The 24,618-nt window shown below is 33.9% G+C and overlaps 1 protein-coding gene across 1 annotated transcript in view; it reads right to left on the bottom strand.

Moving 5' to 3' along the window:
• SYCP1 (synaptonemal complex protein 1) overlaps positions 1-24,618 on the bottom strand; it is an 82,151-nt gene that overhangs the window by 12,538 nt on the left and 44,995 nt on the right. Inside the window, exons 20-28 of the mRNA XM_028503146.2 lie at positions 21,740-21,821; positions 15,782-15,844; positions 15,550-15,612; positions 12,325-12,441; positions 11,820-11,930; positions 10,389-10,481; positions 9,811-9,885; positions 5,266-5,325; positions 1,645-1,824 (exon numbers count right to left, since the gene is read on the bottom strand). Coding sequence (XP_028358947.1) covers positions 1,645-1,824; positions 5,266-5,325; positions 9,811-9,885; positions 10,389-10,481; positions 11,820-11,930; positions 12,325-12,441; positions 15,550-15,612; positions 15,782-15,844; positions 21,740-21,821 — 844 coding nt within the window. The remainder of the gene's footprint in view (positions 1-1,644; positions 1,825-5,265; positions 5,326-9,810; positions 9,886-10,388; positions 10,482-11,819; positions 11,931-12,324; positions 12,442-15,549; positions 15,613-15,781; positions 15,845-21,739; positions 21,822-24,618) is intronic.

The following is a 24,618-nucleotide window of genomic DNA, read 5'->3' as shown; positions in this document are numbered from 1 at the left end:
TATAATTAGTCTGTACACTCTTGCATATATTTGTATTAAAGTTGTTTGTTTTTTTAATCAATTGTCAATGCCTTTTTAAGTCCTCACCTCAGAATATGTTTATTGATTTTAAAAAGAGAAGAAGGGAGAGAAGATAGGGATGGAGACAGAGATATAGAAAGAAAGAGGGAGAGGGAGAGAGAGAAACATCGACTGGTTGCCTCCCATACAGGCCTGATCAGGAATCAAATGCACAACCTGGGCATGTGCTCTGACCAGGAATCAGACTGCAACCTTTTGGTATATGGGATAACACTCCGACCAACTGATCCACCTGGCCAGGGGTAAAAGTTCTTTTAAGTAAGATCATTATTTAATAGAAATCATTTCATATTCTGAATAATATAGTAGTAAATGCAACAAAATAACTTTATATAAAAAACTCTCTAGGCTATATAAATTTTCATAATTTCCATGAGCTAGATAATTATGTGTAATAGGATGTGAGTGTGACTCCTTTCGCTCTGCAATTCTCAACTAGGGTACAAATCTGAGGGGAAAAGTACTAGTAACCAATTTTCTAAAAAAAGCGACCTATGGTTGAGGCCAGATCCTGCTCTGGGGCTTATTAAAAAGTGGTAAAAGCAAGCCCTACAATCACCAAACAACTCCCTTCTTGTCAGTTATTTTAAGGAAACTGGGAGGGAAAGGCATGAAATTTTAGCTTAGAGGGGTAGAGACAGGTGGAGGTACCTTTCCCCACAACTCCCAAAACAAGTGGTGGAATAACTCTAACAGCAGCCTTCTAAAGACTAAGTGCCTTCAAAAAAGGGAGACTGGCATCTCATTCCCCAGCTGGATATAAACCTATGCAGAAAAATTCGTTTGTCTCTCTGTCTGTCTGAGCAGAGTAAGAAGAAACTAGAGAGAGATGGATGGCAGAGAAGAAAGGGAGGAGTCAGAAGTAGAGCACTCTACACTGCCATTTGTCGTGGAAAGGTTGAATGAATTTCCCATGGATTAAGTGAACATGAGAAAGAAAGCTAGAAATGAGCTACTTTGCTAGCCACAAGGGCTGGCTGCTCTGTAAGAATCTAGCAGCAAGATGATGTGGAATAAATAGCAAAGGGAGATGACTGGGGTGATACTGGAAAACATCAAGTCAGCATCACATTTCCCACATCAGGGATCTGTGCACTGATGGATGCTAGAAAGTTATGCAATCTGCCCAAGATGTCACTAAGTTGTGGACAGTCATAGGAAAAGAGAAAAACATTTCATGTTGGTATCACAAAAAACTGAAACTTTCAAGAAACTGGTTTTATATCAATATCTAATACTAGATATATGGTATATAATACTAAAACTGTCTTCTTTAAAAAATGTTAAATATGTTTATTGATCTTAGCGAGATAGAAAGAGGTGGGCTGAGAGAAAGAAACATTGATATGAGAGAGAAACATTGACTGGCTGCCTCCCATACATGCCCTGACTAGGGAATCCAACCCACAACCCAGGTGTGTGCCCTGACCGGAAATCAAACCCCCAGCCGTCTGGCGTACCCGGTGATTCTCCAACACACCGAGCCACGCCGGCCAGGGCAAAACTCTTTTTTCATTTTCATTTTAAAAAATTATTACTGCTTTTGAAATTTTACCAACCAACCTTTGGTAATGGTGTAGATAAAGTACTTTTGGCAGATGTCCACAGACATTCTCTTTTATCCTTGGGTTTGCTATGATCAGCTGGCATGAAATTTGGAGAGATATTTTTCAAAGAAGCTGCTTTAGAATCAAATTTCTGATAACTAGCTTCAGGTGTTTCCAATAAACATGTCTGTGTTTTCTATAATGGACAACAGAAGTGAAAAAAATCATCATTAAGTGTCCTTTTAATTAAAGTGTAGCAACTATCAGAAGTAACACTAGAATAAAGAATTTACCCCCATATGTATTACTGATTAGAAAACTTTGAATACATTGCACAATAATTAATCAAATAATTAATTTCCCAATTTCTCACTTTGTTTTCCTATTTCAGATGTACATGGTATCAGCTTCTCTGTCTTCAGAGTGCTGCTATGAAAACAAGCAAGACAGCTCTCTATCTCACCAAAAATTCAGGATTCCATAAAGAAAAACCTCTATTCCTGGTGGCAAAATGCCTTAATCTGTGGTTCCTTCTAATAGCCTAAATGCTGAAGGGCAATTTATTCTCATTTCTATTCATTCTCTTTTATGCTTTCATATTTTCTCTCCCATCTAGTAAGAAATCAGCCTTTTCTAATCCACCAATCTCATTCCATTCCAAAAAAGAAAAAAACTGCTCTATCAAGGCAAAATGATCTAAAAAAAGAAGTACAAATTGATAGTTACAGAATACTTATTGGGGTGTAAAGTACCGCATAGGGAATATAGTCAATAACATTGTAGTAACTACATATGATGTCAGATGGGTACTAGATTCATTGGGTGATCACTTCATAAGTCATATAAATGTCTAATCACAGGGTTGTACATCTGAAACTAATACAGCATTGTACCTCAACAGTAATTTTAAAAATAAAAATAAATAAAAATGAAAAAAAGAAAAAGAATTGCAAATTTACTCTAAAAACTTCTTTGGTTCTCCTCCCTCCCTCCCCCCACCCCATCTCTCTTTCTCCCTCTCTCTCTCTCTCTCTCTCTCTCTCTCTCCAGCACTCGACCAAGCTTTCTGGTAAAAGCTAATAATAATAATAATTGCTTTGATAGAACCCTACATGAAACTACTTACTTTCTATTTTACCACTTTTGTCGGTCGTCACCATATCCATACATCCATGAATAGGATCATGGCAATCATTCTCAGGAAAGAATGAAGCGCACACACACCAAAGAAGGGGCTACTTTCAAAAGCCTGGTGGTTGAATCTGCAGTGAGCACAGATTCATTGCACAAACTAGGAGGGTAAAAAGTATAGGAGTATGCCCAAAAGTGCTATCGAAAAACTTTGGACTAGGAGTCAAGTATGCTTTTTCCTCCAGATCTTTTACTATCATTCTGAGTGATTTTAAGTAAATCACTAAGTATCTCTAGGCTTAAATTTATCCATTTATATCATCAAGGAGCTAAATAAGGTGATTTGCAGGTTTCTCACCCTTAGTGATCTCACTTCATAGTCCTTTTTCTCTAGCAAATAGGAATTTTAGTAGCATTTCTTCAGAGTCACATTTCTCCACATTTTTCCCAAATATGTCTATGTCATAGTTGATAACACAATTTTGATGGAAACAAATTTATTCTGCTCCTTGGATTCATCAGGAGTCTCCAAAATGTAACTGCTTTCATGAAAAGAAGAATTTTTCTCCCAAAAAGACTGAGAATGGGAACTGCACCACCGTGTGGCCATGTTTGAGAATTAACATTTCCCTAGAAGCCTGGTAGCCCAAGAGAAAATGCAAGCCCCAATTCCCATTCCAGAATACTGAAATAACCTTCTTCATGATACATCATGGAAATGTATGCACCTTCCTACAAATTACATTAATTTCTAAATGTTATTTCCAGTGATGCATATACACAGAACATTCAAGATTTTCTCTGTTGCACTTTTTAAACAAACATATGGTGTTTCCTGTGTGCTAATCATTATTTTAAATGCTTTACAAGTATTATCTCATTTAACCCTCATAACAACTTTAGGAAATAGGTACTATTATTATCCCTTTGTAGATGAGAATACTAAGGCATAAAGAAGTAACTTGCCCAAACTTAGAAATGTGTGATAAACCTAATGATAATTACATAAAGACTTGGGATATTTCAATAATTTTGGAATAAAGTATAGCAAAAATAAGCCTATTTAAATTACTTCATTTCTTTCATCATTTTCTCATTACTTGCAAGATATATATGTATATATGAATATATATATATGTATGTGTGTGTACACACACCCCTCCAGATACAATATAAGGCATTTACTAATCTACTTCATAACAGATATAAAAAATAGCCTATATATTACTGGAATTATGAGTCAAAACAACTCTATAATAATATGGGATATATACATGCATAATATGAATGCATTCTATATTTAGAAATGAATATTAGAATTTAACCAATTTATCTATCTTCATCAAATACTTCCCTTACACTATATCTAATCCTGCTGGTTAATTTTAATATGGCAATAATTTCTCCAAATAAAATTTTTTCCAGTGCCTGCCACAGTATTTGGAATATATGAAGTGCTCAATGTTCACTCACAGGTACAATATTTCTTTTCTTCTTCTCTTTCTTTGAACCCGAATATAACAAAATTGTAGCACTGTCTTACCCCTAAAAATTAAACTGTTCTCAACTACTCTGTCACTTTCAGTTTACAGTCAAAAGCAACCTCTGTGGGGACTGAGGGCTGACTACACCACTGTGTGGAAAGAATTTCATCATTTAAACTAAATCTTGCCATTAAAATTCTTCTGGAATGGGTTCGACACTGAGGGGCACTCCTCTTGTGGAAGCACCACATACCTGGTGCTTCCTTCCATGTTCAGGGAGCAACACTAGGGTAACATTCCTAACCGCTTGTTTCCTTAGGGGAAGAAAAATGACTTAATGGGATTAGCAAATTTGGAAGGGGAAACTGGGCAAATAGAGTTCAATCCCTTCCCTCCTCCTCTTGGGTACCAGAGAAAGCGCATACTCAGCTCTCCTCCTCTATGCTGTGTGTTTTACATGAGCCATCCATTTTTAAGTGCCCAGACCTACCTGTGACAGGGTAGATGAATTTGTCTAATTTGGGATTTCAGGATTAAGAAATCTCCTTGCTTCAAATATAAGCTACTTGCCTTCAAATATAAACTAACAAAGATATTAGTTTGGTTTTTACTGCCTTTTTCAATTGGTTCAGACTTGAGAAAATCAGAATGTCATTTACTTAGTCCTCTCAAATCCAAAATTAGACATAATCTAAATATAAGCTTTAGAATTTTTAATAAAAATATTTTGCCTCTAACACTGGAAAATTCTCAAGAAACACAGAAGTACCTAACTTAAGGTAATACTATCATAAAAGTTATAGAAGACTGAAATTTTCTCTAAATCTCCAAATGGAAACTGCTTTAAAACTTTTAGCTAATGCTTTTGAATTAATAAATAGCAAGAAACAGTTTAGGAATTGAAATTGTGTGATAAATTTTAAATGTTCTTTTCCTATTATGAACAATAAAATAAAAATTTCTTAGATGTTAGAAAATGGATTGGTTATAAAGCAAAACTGAAAATTATATAAAACTCTTACCTTGTCACTTTTTTCTTTGAGAGTAACTGTGTTTTCTTTTGCTTCACTTTTGAGTTTTTCCTATTAAAAATGAATATCAAATACACACAATGTAGTCACTGCTACTATCACAAATGAATGTCCCTATTACCTAAATCTTTCCTAAGAAGGACTAAGAAGAAAAAATACTTACCTATAAATTTCTTTAAATAATAAAAATAAAACAGAAAAATGAATTAGTTCTTCTCTACAGAAATGTTATTTGGTTTTGAATGTATTTTTTAAAAATTCTGACCTGGCCCTGGCTGGTGTGGCTCAGTGGACTGAGTGCCAGCCTTCAAACCAAAGGGTCACCAGTTCAATTCAGTCAGGGCACACGCCTGGGTAGTGGACCAGGTCCCCAGTTGGGAGCATGTGAAAGGCAACCACACATTGATGTTTCTTTCCCTCTCTTTCTCCCTCCCTTCCCCTCTGTAAAATTGAGTAAATAAAATTTTAAAAAATTCTGATCTGTCTCTAGTATGTTATCTGTGGAATATTGAGTAAGCCTTTTAAAAATCTGAACCATAACTTTCTAAATTCATAAAATCAAGTGGATGGTCCAGATTATAAAGTAAGGAATACACACAGGTAACTAACTACAAAGAACTGCAAAGAGATCCAAAATATTCTTAGACCTTAGAGGCAGAATTCACTTTTTCTTCTGTGTTAACCTTGAAAAATGAACTTTCAACATGAGATTAACAAAGATGAAAAATAAAAAGAAAGTACAGAAAAGCGCAAAATACTTAGGAAATAATACACCACTTAGGGTGTGTGTATTCAACAGTTAAAAGAAAAATAAAAAAAGACCCTGGCTGGTGTGGCTCAGTGGATTGAGTGCCGGCCTGAGAACCAAAGGGTCACTGGTTCAATTCCCAGTATAGGACATGTGCCTGTGTTGCAGGCCAGGTCCCCAGTGGGGGGTGCTCGAAAGACAACCACATATTGATGTTTCTCTCCCTCTCTTTCTCCCTCCCTTCCCCTCTCTAAAAACAAATAAAATCTTTTTTAAAAAAAAGTAAAGAAAGAAAAAAATAACCCCGGCCTACAGAAAAGAGTATGTAGTAAGTATGTTGTCAACATGACAATCATCTACAAAACAGAATTGTTACAGCCCCAGGGAGCCTTAAAGGTCTCAGAGAAGGGAAAGTTCCAATGCACAGAACTTTAGGAAAACTTGAATTGCCTGGCCATGATACCTGTGTCAATATCTATCTTCACTGAATGTCTTGTGTACACCATCTCTCCCATAGTGTTGCTCCTAACCAGAGAACCCACTTCTCAATGAAAGAGGCTGGCAGTAAGCTGATGTAACAGTAGTCACTGTTCTTACAATATTATATATTCTATCAACCACCAATGGTTGGTTCATCTTTAGAACTACAAAATAGCCAGAAGACAATACATGGCCTTAGTAAGTACTTTCCCAACAATAATTACTTTAAATGTAAATGGACTAAATTTGCCAAGTAAAATACATAGAGTAGCTTAGTGGTTATATAAACATGATCCACAGATATGCTGCCTATAAGAGACTCACTTAGGCTTTAAGGATATTCATAGCCATTAAGTGGAGGGATGGAAAAAGAGATGCTATACAAATGGAAACCAAAAGAGAGCAGGAGCAACTATATATACATCAGACCTAATAAACCTTAACTCCAAACCTATAACAAGAGACAAAGAAGGTCATTATATAATGATAAAGGGGTCAATTCAGCAAGAGAATATAACAATTATAAATATGTACGCACCTAAGAGCAGGGCACCTAAACACATTAAACAAATACTAACATATCTGAAGGGAGAAACAGACAATATTACAATGATAACAGGGGATTTCAGTACCCCACTTTCAATAATGGATAAGTCATCCAGACAGAAATAAATAAGGAATCACTGGATGTGTACTATGCTTTAGAGCAAACAAATCTAACAGACATCTATACAACTTTCCACCCAACAAAACAGAATATTAATTCTTAAATGCATATGGGACATCTCTAGGATGAATTATATGTTAGGCCAAAAAACAAGTCTTAACAAATTTTTTAAAAGTGGAAGTATATTTTCTAACCAAAATGATATGAAATTAGAAATCAATAATAGGAGGGAAACTGGAAAATTTACAAATATGTGAAAATCAAACAACATAATCAACAATCAATCAATCAATGGGTCAAAGAAATCAAAAGGAAATCCAAAAATATCTGCAAATAAACGAAAATGAAAACAGCATATCAAAACATATGGAATGCATGCAGTTCTACGAGGAAAGTTTACAGTAATAAATACCTACATTAAGAAAAAAGAAAGCTGTCAAGTAATTAACCTAACTTTACACTTCAAGAAAATAGAAAAACAAACCATGTCCCAAACTTAACAGAAGGAAATAACAAAGATCAGAACAGAGTAATGAAATCGAGACCAGAAAAATAATAAAAAAGAACAATTAAACTAAAAACTGATTATTTGAAAGGATAAATGCAACTGATACCTTTAGATAAACTATTTAAAATGAGAGAGAGGAGTCAAATAAGATCAGACATGTAAAAGGAGACACCACATATACCACAGAAACACACAGGGTCATAAGAGACTAGTAAAACAAGTATATACTAACAAATTAGATAACCTAGAAGAAAAGTATAAATTCCTAGAAACATATACCTACCAAGACTGAATCATGAAAAAATACAAAATAAGAACAGATCAATAACAAGTCAGGAAATAGAATCAGTAGTCAAAAATCTCCCAACAATTGCCCTGGCTGGTATGGCTCAGTGGATTGAGCACCAGCATGCAAACCAAAGGGTCCTCGGTTGATTCCCAGTCAGGTCACCTGCCTGGGTTGTGGGCAGGATCCCTGGTGGGGAGTGTGCAAGAGGCAACCACACACTGATGTTTCTCTCTCTCTCTAAAAATAAATAAATAATTTTTTTTAATCTCCCAACAATAAAAGCCCAAAACCTGTTAGCTTTACTGGTGAATTCTACCAAACATTTAAAGAAGAATACATACCAATCCTTCTTAAAATCTACCCAAAAATTCAAGGAGGAAGGAACACTTTCAAATTCATTGTATAAGATCAAAGAAGGGGACCACAAGAGAAGAAAATTATAAGCCAATATTCCTGATAAAAATAGATGTAAAACTCCTCAACAAAATATTAGCAAACAGAATTCACCAGCACATTAAAAGAATCATACACCATGATCAAGTGGGATCTATCCCTGGGATGAAACAATGGTCCCATATATACAAATCAACTAATGGAATGCCCACATTAACAGAGTGAAGGATAAAAATCATAATGATCTCACATGGACAAAAACTAGGGGGAGGGTGGTAATGGGAGGGAAGTGGGAAGGGTTGGGAGAGTGGGCTGGATTGGGAGTAAAAAGGAGAAAACTGTACTTGAACAATGATTAAAATAAAATTTTTTAAATATCATAATGATCTCAATAGATGCATTAAAAACATTTGACAAAATTGAACTTTCTTTTGTAATAAAAACTCAACAAATTAGGTACAGAAGGAATGTACCTCAACATAACAAAGGCCGTAGAGAAAAGCCCACAACCAACTTCATACTCAAGTGTAAAAGCTGAAAGCTTTTCCTCTAAGATCAGTTGACAAGAATGTCCACTCACACCACTCCTATTCAACCTAATACTGGAAGTCCCAGCCAGAGACATCAGGTAAGAAAAAGATATAGGGCATCAGATTGGAAAGGAAGAGGTAAAACTGTCTCTATTTGCAGATGACAATTTTTACATAAATAAAACCTGTTAGAACTAATCTGTTAGATTAGTTCTAACTAATCTGTTAGAACTAACTGTTCTGTTAGAACTAATCTGTTAGAACTGTTAGAACTGATAATCTGTTAGAACTAATCTGTTAGAACTAATAAACAAATTCAGTAAAGGTGCAGGATACAAAATTAACATATAAAAGTCTGTAGCATTTCTATACACTAACAATACTATCTGAAAAGAAATAAAACAATCCCATTCACAATAGCATCAAAAAACATAAAATACTTAGGAATAACTTTAACCAAGGAGAGGAAAGATAACTACACTGAAAACTACAGGACATTGATGGAATAAATTAAAAAAGACACACATAAGAGAAAGGGAGCCAGTGTTCATGGATTATTAATCATGGAGAACTAACATTGTTAAAATGTTCGTATTACCCAAAGCCATGTACAGATTCAGTGCAATCCCTATCAAGATACCAATGGCACTTTTTACAGAAGTCGGAAAAACCAATCCAAAAATTTATATGAAACCACAAAAGACCTTGAGTAGCCAAAGCAGTCCTGAGAAAGAAGAATAAGGAGGCATCACACTTTCTGATTTTAAGTTATATTATAAATACTTTTGAAAAAAGCTAATGAGGGAAAAACTGTATTTTTATATCCAGTCACTCAGATGTATCATATTTTCTAATATGACATATTTTTATAAACACAAAGAAACTGTACAATTAGTTACTCTATAATGCTACAAAACTTACTTTTTCTTCCTTTTCTACTTCAAGTTGTTTCCTAATAGATAAAAGTTCATTTTTGAGACTGGATAGTTCAATCTCCTAAAGAAAAAGAAACATGAAGTTTATTTGTAAGTGCATATAAATGCAACCTAGTGTTTCAAATAAATTTAGTTTCATACAGAAATAAATTACTTATAAAATATATATACTTTAAAGCCTACTGATATGAAAGCTGTTAGTTAAACATAACTGAAGATTTCATCTAGACAAAATTTTTATAGTTGCTCTGAAGCAATATTTAACTCTGTGTATCTCTCCTCTCAACCTCTCCCAGTCTACCCCACCCCTCCTCTCCCAATCTCAATTAGAGCTCCAAACTTATCGTAACTGTACTTTATACTTTTCATTTTTTAAAAAAAGGGTTCATTCCACCATTTCAGAAAAATACATCAGAAACTCACTTAACTATAAGATCCCTTTCAGATCTAACATTTTTTTGATTCTACGACTCCAAAAATTATGGTTTTATTTAATATTATTCTTTAGCACCAGTCCTGTTGACATGAAAATTGGCTTTTATAGCTATCTGTTCTGTATCTCACCAGAGATGCTTTCACTGATGCCTGTTCTTGTTCTCTGCTCTTATAAAGTCCTAATTCTGAGTCTCTTTCTTCAATGATTTTATCATACTGGTGCTATATTAAACAGAAAAAAAAACATTTTAAGTATATTAGAATCCAAATAGATTATGCTTTAATGTAACTGTCATCCTTGTGTATTTGAAATTTGAAGAAAATAATGATTATGAATTCAGTAATATATATGAGCATATTTTTAAAATTTTTAATTACATAAGCAATGAAACATAGATAACTGTCTTGGAAATAAAATAATACAAGAGCGATAAATAATTCTCTTTAATCTCAAACACTGAATTTCATAATTTTAAAAATAGGCTAGAAACACCAGGACCTCTTAGAAAAATGGCTGATTCCAGATCAGAGGCAGGAAGTTTATGATGAGCCTTGAACACTGTCATAGCAGAAAGTAACAAAGCTCTCTCTCTAGGTCTATTAAAGTCAAGTCAGAAAGACTTGCTAGCCAGTTTGAAGAGGCTCCCACTGGCCAAGGATGAGACAAGGATAAAAACTGCACTGGAATGAGACATACCAAATACGTTTAAATCTATGAGTTCACAAACTTAGTTAAAAAGTTTTTTAAATCATCATTAGTTACCCCATAATAATGTTATATCCCAACAACAATTTTTAAAGATAAAAAGGTAGGTATAGTCCATCTCATCTCTAAATTCTGAAGAGAATAAGGCCTAATTTGCTAGCAGAATGATTACTTTAAAACAATGAAAAAAATAGAGTACACTCACAAACCCAACAAACATTAAGCTATTCATCTATTTATTCCACTGATAAAAATTTATTTAGCCTCAAGTACGTTAGACACCCATAGAGGATATAAATATTAGCAAGATACATATCCTGGGTATGTACTCAAGTAAGTGTAAGATAGAAAGTGCTGTAAGAGACAACTAGGAAAACTGGGAGTAATCAATTCCGCCCTGGCCAATGTAGCTCAGTTGGTTGGAGCATTGTCCTGTAGACAGAAAGGTGGCAGGTTTGATTCCCAGTCAGGGCACACGCCAGGCTGCAGGTTTATTGGAGCATGTACAAAAAGGCAGCCAATTGATATTTCTTTCTCACATCGAGGTTTCTCTCCCCCCATCACCCTTCCTCTCTCTCTAAAAGCAATGAAAAAAAGTCCCTGGGTGAAGAGTTAAAAAAAAGAGTGATCACTTCCATCCATCATAAATGATGAAAAGTATTTCCTCAAAGTAACACCTAAACTAAGCTTTATGTGGCCAAGATTCAACACAAAAAAATGGGAGATCGAGGGCATTCCAGCAGTAATTATATCTAGATCTATACCTATAAATTTTCTGACAAATAAGAATGCTATTTTATGCATAATTATGGCTCTAATAAATAATTTTCATTAAACAAAAAGAAAAAAATTACCTTATGTTTTTCCATAAGTGCTACCATTTCAGCTATTTTATGCTGACACCGTATATCAATTTCTTTCTGTAGTTTTACTGCTTCATCAGCTACTACTTTTGTTTTCTCAACCTATCAAATCAATGAAGTATTTGTTAAAATTAAGCATAAAAACAAATTTAACTTAAATGTAGAAATCATATGCTATTATACAAAATGCAGAAATCAAACACCAGAAATTTAAGGAAGCCAAGTACTAAATGCATTACTGTTTTCATTTACTATAGGATGCTCTACACTGTAATGATCATTTCATCTTTTCAAAATAATTATATACTACTCAATATTCAAGTACTTAGAATAACAAGGATACTTTCAGCTTCTGTAATAAATTGTCCCTAATACAAATGTATTATTCCTTTTAAAATCATAAATTTAAAAATTAATTACATTTCTCTTAAAATGCTATTAAATAAATATAGAGCTTTAGTATAACAAATTCTCAAATATATTTAGTTTTTCCTACCTCCCCCAACAGATTTTCTTCTGATATTTTTTTGTCCTCAATTTCTTTTTGATAGCTGTCAGTCATTTCTTCAAATTTTTGTTTGGCACCTTCTAGTTCTAACTCTAATTTACTAACCTTTGTGTAAAAAAATAAAAAAGTAACATGAACATTAAGGAAATGCTGTGGATTTCTTAAAAGTATTATATTAATTTTGTGGTTCTCTGTATCTTTAAAGATTACTTATTCATGGAAATTACAGTTAGATGAGGTCCTTACTTTTTTCATATGGTAAAATGTACTTTATTCACAAAATCTATATTCTCCTCTAAAATACATATTTAGACTTAATAATATTTTTAAAGCAGCCATATTTTAATTTTTAATGAGCTTCACAATATTTAAATTGTTTAGTATGTTTTATTGCAGTAAGTATTCCATTTGTATAGAACCCCCATGTGACTTTTATAAAGCATATTCTTTTTTAAAAAACAGCTTTACTGAAGTACAAATAATATGTAAAAAATTACAAATATTTCATGTATACATATAATCTGATGAGTTTGGATATATGCATATGCCCATGAAGCTATCAACACAATCAAAGCAACATTTTTTTAATAGAATTCTCTTTTTTATTTTATTTATTTATTTTTAGAGAGGGAAGGGAAGGAGAAAGAGAGAGAGAGAAACATCAATGTGCGGTTGCTGGGGGCCATGGCCTACAACCCAGGCATGTGCCCTGACTGGGAATCGAACCTGCGATGCTTTGGTTCGCAGCCCGAGCTCAATCCACTAAGCTACACCAGCCAGGGCAAAGTAACAATTTTTAAAGATGAAGATAATAGACATATCTACACTTCCAACAGTTTCCTTTTGTCCCTTTTTTGTCATAAGAACACTTAACATGAGATCTACCCTTCTCATAAATTTTTAAGTGCACAATACACTATTGTTGACTACAGGCACTATGGTGTACAGCAGACAGATCTCTAGAACGAAAAAAACTAATTTATCTTGCACAACTGAAACCTTATACAAACTGAGGAATAATTTCTCATCTCCTCCTCCCCCCAGCCCCTGGTAATCACCATTTTAATCTTTGCTTCTGTGAGTTTGTTTTAGGTGTGTTATATAAGTAGTATCATGCCATATTTGTCCTTCTGTGACTGCCTTTTGCTGTTGAATTGGAAGTGTTCTTTTTATATTCTAGATACTACATCATTACCAAATATATGATTTGTAAATATTTTCTCCCATTCTATGGATTGTCTTTTCAGTCTCTTGATAGTATCCCAACACTGTCAAGTGAGTGAAAGATGTCAGTGCAATCTCTACCAAAATTCTGTCTTTTTATCAGAAATGGACAAGCTGTCACAAAAAGACAAATACTATACTTTCCTATTTATATAATGTACCTAGAGTATTCGAATTTAGAGGCCAGAAAATGCTGGCTACCAGGGACTGTGAGGAGGAGGGAACAGGGAGTTGTTGAATGAGTACAGTACTTCAGTATTACGAGATAAAGAGAGTCCTGGGGGTGAGTGCACAGCAATGTAAATGAACTGTTAGTTTAAAAAAAAGGTTAAGATGGTAAGTTTTATGATATGGGTAAGTAAAAAAGATGGCAAAAGACTTGAACAGACACTTTATAGAGGAAATATACAAATGACTAAATAGCTCATAAAAAAGCACTTCACACTATTAGGAAATGAAAAATAAAACCACAGTGGAATATTGCTATACCCATAAACAGGACCAGCTACATAATTTGCAGAGCTCAATGCAAAATGAAAAGGGGGACACATCTAGTTAATAAATTATTAAAAATTTCAAGATAACACTCTTGCTGGTGTTGATCCGTGGACTGAGCACCAGCCTGCGAACCGAGAGGTTGCCCGTTTGATTCCTGGTCAGGGCACATGCCTGGGTTGCCGGCAAGGTCCCTGGTTGTGGGTGTGTGAGAGGCAGCGGATCAATGTTTCGTACATTGATGTTTCTCTCCCTCTTTCTCTCCCCCTCTTCCCTTCTCTCTAAAAATAAATAAACAAAATATTTGAAAAAATTTCAAGATGACAATAATGGAGCAGGAAACTAAGTGCAGGATGTTGTATGACTAAACAGGTCTCACACCCATGAAGCTGGGCTCTGCCCACAAAAATGGCTGAAATTAGAAAGACTGTGAACATCAAACGTGAGTAGGATATGGACTAACTAGACCTCTCATGCATTGCTATTAGAGTGTAATACAATTTGCATCATCATTTGATTGTTTCTTATAAAATAAAACATTCAATGATCCAACAATCCTTTTCCTAGATATTTATTTAAAAGAAATGAAAAAATGTCCAGGGAAAGTCTTGTACAAGAATGTTCATAGAAGCTTTATTCATAATGATAAAAATGGAAACAGTTCAAATGTCCATTAACAAGAGACTACACAAGTCTGTTACACTCATACAGTGGAAGATGACTCAAGCAGTATAAAAGACCTGCTGATGCTTACAGGAACAGGAGGGAATCTCAGAGCAGGCTGAGCAAAATAACCCTTATAACAAGAGAATATATTTGGCATGGTTCCATTTAAATGATGTTTCAGAATAGACAAACCAATTTAAAAAGACAGAAAGTAGATCATTGGTTGCCTCTGGGGAACCAGGTTCAGACTGTAAAAGGAAGTGAGGGAACTTTCTGGGATGATGAAAATAATCCTGTATTTTGAGTGCTGTTGTTCCATGGTTGTGAAAATATCTGTCAAAGCTCATCAAACTGTCTACTTAAAATCATGCATTTTATTACATGTAAACTGTATCTCAAGGAATTGGGACTAAGAAAACAAAGTATTACCTTGATGTCATGAGCTTACATTCCAGGATTTTAATTTGTTTCCTACAAAGTCAATGGTTATCTAACCCCTTGTGCATCAGGATAACCACAGATGAAATTTTTTTAAAATGTAAATTCCAAGGTTCCACTCCAAATCTACTCAACCTCAATTGTCAATGTATGCATAAGGAATATGAATACATACATATATTGTACATACCCACGCATGTATTTTTAAGCTGTTCAGACTATTTTAACCCAGTTCAATCACAGATGAGCACTCTCACAATCAAAAGGATTGATTTCTGCAATCTCAAAACATCTTTTGAGACTATTTGAAAATAACTGCTACCAGGGTATAAAGTTCTTAAATTCTCATCTATTTACTACTTTAAAAACAAAAATAATGATTTTAAATACCTTTATCTCATAAGCATTCAGCTGCTTGCTTTCCTCTGTATTCCTTTTTTTAAGAGCCTTATTCTGTTAAAAGTTAAAAATAAAGAATTACATTTAGTACCAAAGTGACTCAGATGTGCACTGCCACCTTACTTAAGGCTGAAATTACTAAGGAAAAGGAAAACGTTATTCTCTAAAATTGGGGTGAAGAAAATCTTTTTAAAATAGTTTGATACTGAGAATCAGTACATACCTCCTGTTGGAGTTCCTCAATATTCTTGTTTTTATTTTCAACTTGTTTCTTTAAATTGTTACACTAAAAATTATGAAAAATTATAATTATTTTATTTAATATTCCAGTCAAAATTATTTCAAATAAAATATTAAAGTAACACAGAAGTCACTTCAAAATCATGTCATTAAATAATTCCATTAATGTCTAAAAAACCTGTAATCAAGTGCAAATTTTAATAAAGATTATCTCAATACAAATTTGAAATTCTTAACAATTCTTACTAAAAATACATTTGAATTCAAGTACTTTAAAAATGATTCCATTTTTCATTTCTGAGGTCTCTTTTACCCATTATCTATAGAGTAAGGGAATAATATGATACTCTATCTCCTCCTAACTACATTTTTATTCCTGTTAAAATACCAGCTGAACCACTTTTTTAAATCTCACTTTGAGGGACTTCTTCACCTGGGTGCACATGCAGAATCAGATTAAGAAGTATGAGCCCCCCAAGTACCCAGAGTACCATAAAAGCAGTACAGGTTTCTAAAGGGTCCTCCTAAAACATCCAAGATCTATAAATTGTTCTAATGCCAATTAAAGTAGAAAGAAATTCCAATGGAAAAAAATATTTAATCTCCCTCATTAGCACAAAAGACTGAAATATTTTTTGAGCACCATTTACTTTTTTAATATGCTATTACAGTGTTCCCAATTTTTCCCCTTTATCCCCCCTCTGCCCTGCACCCCCCAACTATCCAGCATTCTCCACCTTAGTTCATGTTCATGGATTATACATATAAGTTATTTGACTTCTCTGTTTCCTATACTATTCTTAACCTCTCCCCACCTATTTAATGCCTACCCATTAAGCTTTTTACTCCCTGTACTCCCCCCGCACTATTCTTTCTCTTCCCCTCCTCCTCCCCGCTGATAACACTCCGTGTGATCTCCATTCTCAGATTCTGTTCCTGTTCTAGTTGTTTGCTTAGCATTTGTTTTCATTTTTTTTTTAGGTTCAATCGTTGATAGTTGTGAGTTTGTTGTCATTTTACTGTTCATAATTTGATCTTCAATTTCTTAGGTAAGTCCCTGTAACATTTCACATAATAAGGACTTGGTGATGATGAACTCCTTTAACTTGACCTTATCTCAGAAGCACTTTATCTGCCCTTCCATTCTGAATGATAGCTTTGCTGAATAGAGTCATCTTGGGTGTAGGTCCTTGGCTTTCATGACTTGGAATACTTCTTTCCAGCTCCTTCTTGCCTGTAAGGTTTCTTCTGAGAAATCCGCCAATAGCCTTATGAGCACTCCTTTGTAGGTAACTGTCTCCTTTTCTCTTGCAGCTTTTAAGATTCTTTCTTTATCTTTAATCTTGGGTAACTTAATGAGGATGTGTCCTGGTGTGTTCCCCTTTGAATCTAACTTCTTTGGGACTCCCTGGGCTTCCTGGACTTCCTGGAAGTCTATTTCCCTCACCAGATTGGGGGAGTTTTCCTTCATTATTTGTTCAAAGAAGTTTTCAATTTCTTGCTGTTCTCCTTCTGGCACCCTGATGATTCAGATATTGGAACATTTAAAGTTGTCCCAAGGTTCCTAAGCCTCTCTTCATTTTTTGTGAATTCTTGTTTCTTTATTCTTTTCCTGTTGGATGTTTATTACTTTTGTCCCAAATCATTGAGTCCTGGTTGCCTTCCTGTCACTGTTGGTTCCCTAAATATTTTGCTTTATTTCACTTTGGGTAGTTTTCATTTGTTCTTTCACTTTTGGACCAAGCTCAATCAGTCTATGAGCATCTTAGTTACCAATGTTTTGAATTCCATTATCAGATAGGTTGGCTATCTCATCGCTTAGCTCTTTCTCTGGAGTTTTGCTCTGTTCTTTCATTTGAACCATGTTTCTTTGTCTTAGTGCACCTGTTAAGTTGTAAGGGGGGTGGGGCCTTAGGTGTTCTCCAGGGCAGGGCAACCCTCTTTGCTGCTTTGTGACGCTGTGGGGGAAGGGTCAGGGAGGGAACAGTGCAGCTCGGCTCGAGGGGCTCTAGCCCCACTTCCAACAAACTCGTGCGAGACTGGGGGTTTCTCCCACCATGGCAACCCTGCCATAGTTCACAGTCAGCTGTGAGTCTCAGTTTCCCATTCAGCCAGCCCTGCCCCCGTGGTCTGCTGCCTTGCCCTGGGTTCTCTGCGTCTGCCCATATGCCTGGCTCCCTCTTACCAGTCTGGTTGACTGTTTCTTTAATTTCTTGGTTGTCAAGAGTTCCATGCAGTTTCATTTTCTGGTACTTCTGGTTGTTTATTGGTTTTAGATTGGTTGCTATCCTCCTTTTGGTTGTTTGAGGAAGTGAAGGATTTCTACCTATGCCTCCATCTTGCCCAGAACCTTGAAATATTTTTTCTTATTATACTCACTGCCCCATCTCACTCTCCCTTCTTTCTGAATAAGCTAATGAATTGAAGTTTTTGATCCTTTTAAATTTAAATAATTTCAAAAAATTAGGATTAAAATAAGTAAATTTGCTTGAATGCCCAGAAATCTTGAAAAGTATCAAACTATCACAGTTCATTATTTTTATTGTTGCTCAAGTACAGTTGTCTCCATTTCCCCCCACCACTCTCCCCAACCGCATCCACTCCCACCCACCTCCCACCCCAAACCTACCCACCCTTTGGCTTTGTCCATGGGCCCTTTATACACATTCCTGACGACCCTTCCCCAGATGATTTTTAAGTAAAATAATTCTTGTGCACAGTAATCAAGAATTTATTCATCAGAATTGTAGGTAGAAAAAAATGGTGTTGATTATTAGAGGCCAGAACTTCAGAAAGTGAGGTATACTTTCCAGAGTACTATTCACTATATAGAAAGTCACATTTAGGACCATTGTGTAGTGAGGTGCAGAGAAGGAAAGAAGGGAATTGGGAGGCCAGGCAGTAAAAACACTTTACATAAAGGTAGCAGAAATTATTCTGCAGCTCTCTTGAGAGATGGGAAAAATATCTTTTTAAAAGCATCTTGGCACTCTAAAGATATCTACAACAAATGTAGCTGCTCAGAGTATGAAACTTCGGGAAAAGGAAGAGATAACTAAAGAGGAATATAATAACCTTGTTTTGTGAAGCATTCTGCAAAACTGAACCCAGAGTCTCTTCAAAGAAACTTATAGTGAAAATTCTACAATCCTTAAAGCCTTCAAGGAGAACTGAGATTTCTATAGTGGCTATTAAGTATAAAGTCTGGCCCTAAAGAATCTAGTCATACATACAGGGTCTGGTAGAAGTAAGGCTTGCCTGAGTGTGTTTGGTAGGGTATGTGAATGTCTCACACAAGATGGACAGCAATTTCAACATTTCACCTAAAATGTCATATAGTGTGCTTGAGTGCGATATTGTTATGTTATAGAATTACATGATTATGATTTTATAATAAAAGATTTTGTAATAAAAAGGGAGTGTTATTTGTGCCAGATCCTATATATTGTTACAAAGTATCTATTCCCAAATATTTTTGCAGTTTAATAATACCTTGTTTTCTAATATCTTCATTTGTTTATCTTTTTTTAAAACTTCACATTCAATGCTTCGAACCTAAAAAAGTAATATTTAACATCAGATTTAAAATGTTAACAGAATTATTATTTTCCACAAGTATCTTTTAGAAATGAATTATAAAGCTCAGTCTTTTCTTTCTACAAAAATATTAATAGTTATCCCAATTTATTTCAGTATGATTTCTTTAAAAAACTGTCTTTATGTTAATGTTTACATATTAATGTTTATCATTCTTATCTTAGCCCAGTATCACTTGGCAGTATTTTACCAGCTTCCCAATTTATCTTGAATTTTTAAAAACTGTCTTGCATATAAATATTTATAATCTTTTAACTATGCCTTTCATAGACATTTGTTCATCAAAACCACCTAACAACCCAATGATATAAAAGGGGTAGGTATTATTCCCATTTTAGAGATGAGGAAATTCAGGTCAAATAAAGTATGTACAAAAAAAAAGTCTGAAGTAAGGTAGTGGATTGGAAAAAAAGAGTGTACTAAATTTCAAAGTCAGGCAAAAAATGAGAGAAATATTTGCAAACTGGATTCTTTCTGGGAAACTGTTTCAATAGGTAAACTGAAATCCAACCATGGAAAGATTAAATATGCTAACAACCTGTCTTACATTTTTTTTTCTTAATTAATCACTATTATTTTCTAATTAGTAAAATAAATTTACATTCTTTGTGGCAGATTTTTATTTTAAATTAAACATCAAATTCATGTTTTTCTTTATCACAAACAAGATTAGTTTTTTAAGCAGCCTCTGATGTAAATTTTAAAGTAGTGAGTTACATAGCAAGTCTTGAGAAAATTCTTTTTTTTCTGGTTGAATTTAATTAATAAATATGAAATTTAAAAAATTAGCTTTATGAGAGAAAAAAATATGGTGTAGGCTAAAGAATGTTAGAAGGTCAATTCCACTCCTTGTCAGGTAGCTTTTCACAGTTTTTTTACTTTTTGGAGTTCCAATTTCTTAATTCACAAAGTAAGGAAAAAAATGACTTCCAGTTAAATAACATATTTAAAGGAACTAGAACATTCCTTGTCCACTGTTAAGCCCTTACAAATATTACAGCTCATCTCATCCTTGGACTATCTCAGTAGTCTTACGACTTTTAAAGTGTAAGGTCAAACTCTTAAGCATGGCTTAGGAAACCTAAATGTTCTACCCTCACCTCTGCCCACTTTCATCTCTCCTTACTCTCTCCACTATCACCACTATCTTAAACTCCATCTTTCAGCCATGATGAACATTTTATAGTTGCTTAAATGTGATGGTTCTCTTATACTTTATAATGTACATGTGTGTATGGAACCTGGAATACTCCTCTTCCTGATATACTTGTTTCCCCCCACCCTCTGACTTCCACAAATTCCTATTAACCTGTTTCAAGCTAAATGTCATTTTTTCTGGAAAGCTCGCCTGTCCAAACTCAAGTCTGGATCAAATGTTTCTTCTGTGGTGTCCAGCAGCATTTATAAAGAGGACCTGTGCTTCGCTGTGGCCGCCATCCTTGCCTGTGAAGACTCCTTTACTGTAAACCCAGTGACCCTGCTCAGTCTGTGCAGTCTGACAAGAGGCTGACTGGTCTCCAGAAGTGGACCAGCTCAGGTGCGGCCAGATGACTCTACCCCTAACCACAGCCGGAGTCCTCTCCTCTCCGACTTGGAGTCCTCTCCAAAACTTTTTTCCAGAGCTTCTTTCTAACACTACTTTTTAGAGTCTTCCAGCTAATGCCAGTGCTTTTCACCTCTTCCTATTCTAGTCTTAAAAATTTAAAACATCACTTCCCTAATTAAAAAAAAAACTTAACTGGATCACCATTGTGTACCAAAACAAAACAAACAAGCCAAAAAGCCCAAGTCAGCACCCAGAACACTGTCTAGCACACAGTAAATAGTGAATAACATTTGTTGAATGAAAAACATTCATGGCCTTCACATCTCGTCTGATCTGTTTTTGCACAACTTGCTCCCACTATATATGTTATATACTACAACCATGTCCCCTACTTTGCACTATTACATTTTCATGACATTCTTCCCTAAAAACCTTCTTCCTATCCCACCTTGTTAAATCATATCTACCAAAGCACAACACAAACTTATTACTCAATTTATCAGTATATTCTATATTATTAAAGCATGAGCCTTTTATTTAACCTAAAAATGTAAATCAATGTTAAATGTTGAGCATTTATAAAAGCAATTTAGAATTATACCACTATTTCTCCTAGATACAAACCATACAAGCACAATAACCAAACTCTGCCTATATTTTAAAGGTCAACAGCCTACAACAGTCCCTTGAAGACTAGTTATTTATTCAACAGTATACTTCATTTTTTTAGACACATGATATTTATTGCCCTTATGATTTGAAATTTTGTGATATGATCTATTATTAAATATAACATACATTTTTGTCACTCTTGTCCAATTTACATTTAACTTCATCTTCTTTCTGCTTTAGTTCTTCTCTCACAGATTCCAGTTCATTCCTTAAAGAAAATGGAAGAGTGACATAGTAATAAAATGTATATTTTCATTTTATTCCCTTTCTGAATTTCTAAAATGGTTGACTATTACATTTTATTGGTTTATATTTTCATTTTGCTGGGTATTTTTCATGCATTAATACTAATTAGGCACAATTTGCCCCTATATTTAAATTAATGTATATATTTCTTTTGAAATTAACTATCTGGATATAGTCATTTTTCTATTTAAAAGCTCCTAGAAAGAAAGTAATACTTAAATATTTAAGTCAAGACTTCACTTTACTGTTCTCTAAATCATAAATCTGTCGTCGCTCTGACATAATTTTATTCAAATAAATTTGGTACATAAACACAAATGATTTTAATGAAACACTACATGACTGAGATATCTACATACACATATATCCTTACATATGTAACAGAGTATCTCTGGAAACACACAAGAAGCAGTGACACCTCTGGGAAAGGAAACTAAATAACAGAGACAAAGGCAAAGTTTTCTTCCCTCAAGTGTTTCTTTGTCCCTTTGAATTTTGTACCGTAAGTATGGACAGGGTCTGCCAGAAGTAACACCTGCTTGAGTGTGGTTGGTAGGGTAATAATGTGGGTGTGATAATTTATAGTTTTATAATTTGAACATTTTACCTAAAATGTCAAATGGTGTGCTTGAATGTGATACTGTTATGTTACAGAATGACATGCTTATGATTTTGTAATAAAAGATTTTGTACTGGGGGTGTGGAAATGGGAGGGAGGTGGAGAGGACTGGATGGGCTGGGATGGGAGTAAAAGACAAACTGTATTTGAACAACAATTAAAATTTTAAAAAATAATATATTCATAAGAACAAAAATTTATAGATAAATAAATAATAAACTTAAAAGATTTTGTAATAAAGAGGGGGTATTATTTGTGCCAGATCCTGTATTATCCTTTTTAAAAATTTAAAGTGGGGTGGGAAAAGAGAAAGTAGGTAAAAGACATCAAGTATATAATAATGGAAGGAAAGATTTTAGTCATTAGCACACAATATATCAAAGAGCATAATATAATGGTATACACTTGATATTTATATAATGTTGTTAACCAATGTTACCCCAATAAATTTAATTTTAATTTTTTTAATTAAAAATCTGTCTATTGCACTTAAAAACAATGGAGCTTTCTCTAAAGGATACTTGAAGCTATTTCTAATTGTACTCTCTCATGACCACTATCTTTCCAGGTCTAACCTATCTGCATGGATAGTTTCCAATCATGTAGAATAACTGGCTTGTGAAAACTAAATCCAAAATATTTAATCTTTGAGCATTAAACCTTTAATTGGTATATTCTTACTTTTCCTAAAGATATTTATATTTAGAGTTCTGTATGTCCACAGAATAGCTAGATGTACTAAAAGATATTATCCAAATAATTTGAATTATCTTAAATAAAAACAGCCTTTCCCTACAATATGCCTTCACTATTTTTCCTTAAAATACATAGGGGCTTAATCACAGAGATTTAATCTATAAATAACAGCCACTTCTGAATAAGAAAATTAAGAAAAAGGACAACAGCCATCATTGGAAGTATGATAAAATATAACTTTCCAAATCTGGAAAATAGGAAGTTCTATGCCAGACACTGTGTTCAGCATTCTATTCACATTAACTCAGACAGTCTCAAACAAATCTATGAGGGAGGTATATTAGGTCAAAAGGAGATTCAAATAATTTTAAGTAGCAATAAGTTTTACTGACCACATTCTTTAACCTAACATAAAAAAGTCAAAACTTAATATTTCAGAAATAAGTAAAAGCAAGACCCCCATACATTTGGAAATTATGTAAATTACTAGATTACAAGAAAACTTAAAACACAAAAACAGATTTATAAAATAATAAAAATGAAAACACTGTATTTAAAAAACCAGGTCATAGATCCATAGCTGTGTTAAGAAGTAAACTGATCTCTTGAAATAGTTTTATAATTTGAAAAAAGAAAAAGATAAACTAAATATCAATATATTAATTTTAAAAAGAATTAAAAAGATCAAAATTTTATTTCAGGCAGGCAAAAGATTTCTAAGTATAAAAAGCTATAAGAAAAATTACAAAGGACAAGACAATTAGACTTAATTTAAAAAATCACAAAAACTTCTGTATGAAAAAATACCCAAAGTAAAAGAAAAACAACAGTTTGTGGAAAAATCTATGCTATAAATAAAACAAGATAAAGGATTAATATATTTTTTAAAGCTTAACTAAATCAATAAAACAACCAAGACTTCAAAATATTAGTGGGCAACAGGTATAAGAACTTAGAAATTCTGGCAAGCAAATGTGAAAAATTCTAATGCTTATCCCCAAAAATGAAAAGGACAAATGACAAGAACACAGAGTTGTTTTTATCTGTTATATTACCAAATAAGTTCATGAGAATACCCAAAGCCAATTAAAACATTTTGAAACAGTATTTTCATACAATATTGGTTGTATTGCATGCTTAGAACAAACAATAACCTATTATAAAAGATGCCTCTGACACAATGAATCCTACTATCACATTCAGAACAAGGAAGAGATCTGTATGTGCTAAGATATTTACTATAGCATTATTTTACAATAGTGGACAACTGTACAATCTAAATATCCAAAAATATAAAGGATTAAAATTTGAAAAGTCATATCCACTTGACAGACTGGTATACAGGCATTAAAACAGATGACTGTGAAAACATTAGAAACATGAATAATGTTTAAAATAATATTAAATATTTTTTATTTCTCTTCTAAATTCCCTGGCACGTGAT

This window comes from Phyllostomus discolor, chromosome 14 (assembly GCF_004126475.2).
Source record: "Phyllostomus discolor isolate MPI-MPIP mPhyDis1 chromosome 14, mPhyDis1.pri.v3, whole genome shotgun sequence".
Taxonomy (NCBI): Eukaryota; Metazoa; Chordata; class Mammalia; order Chiroptera; family Phyllostomidae; genus Phyllostomus; species Phyllostomus discolor.
The sequence above is the reverse complement of the archived record's forward strand: the minus strand, read 5'-3'. Positions and strand labels throughout refer to the sequence as shown.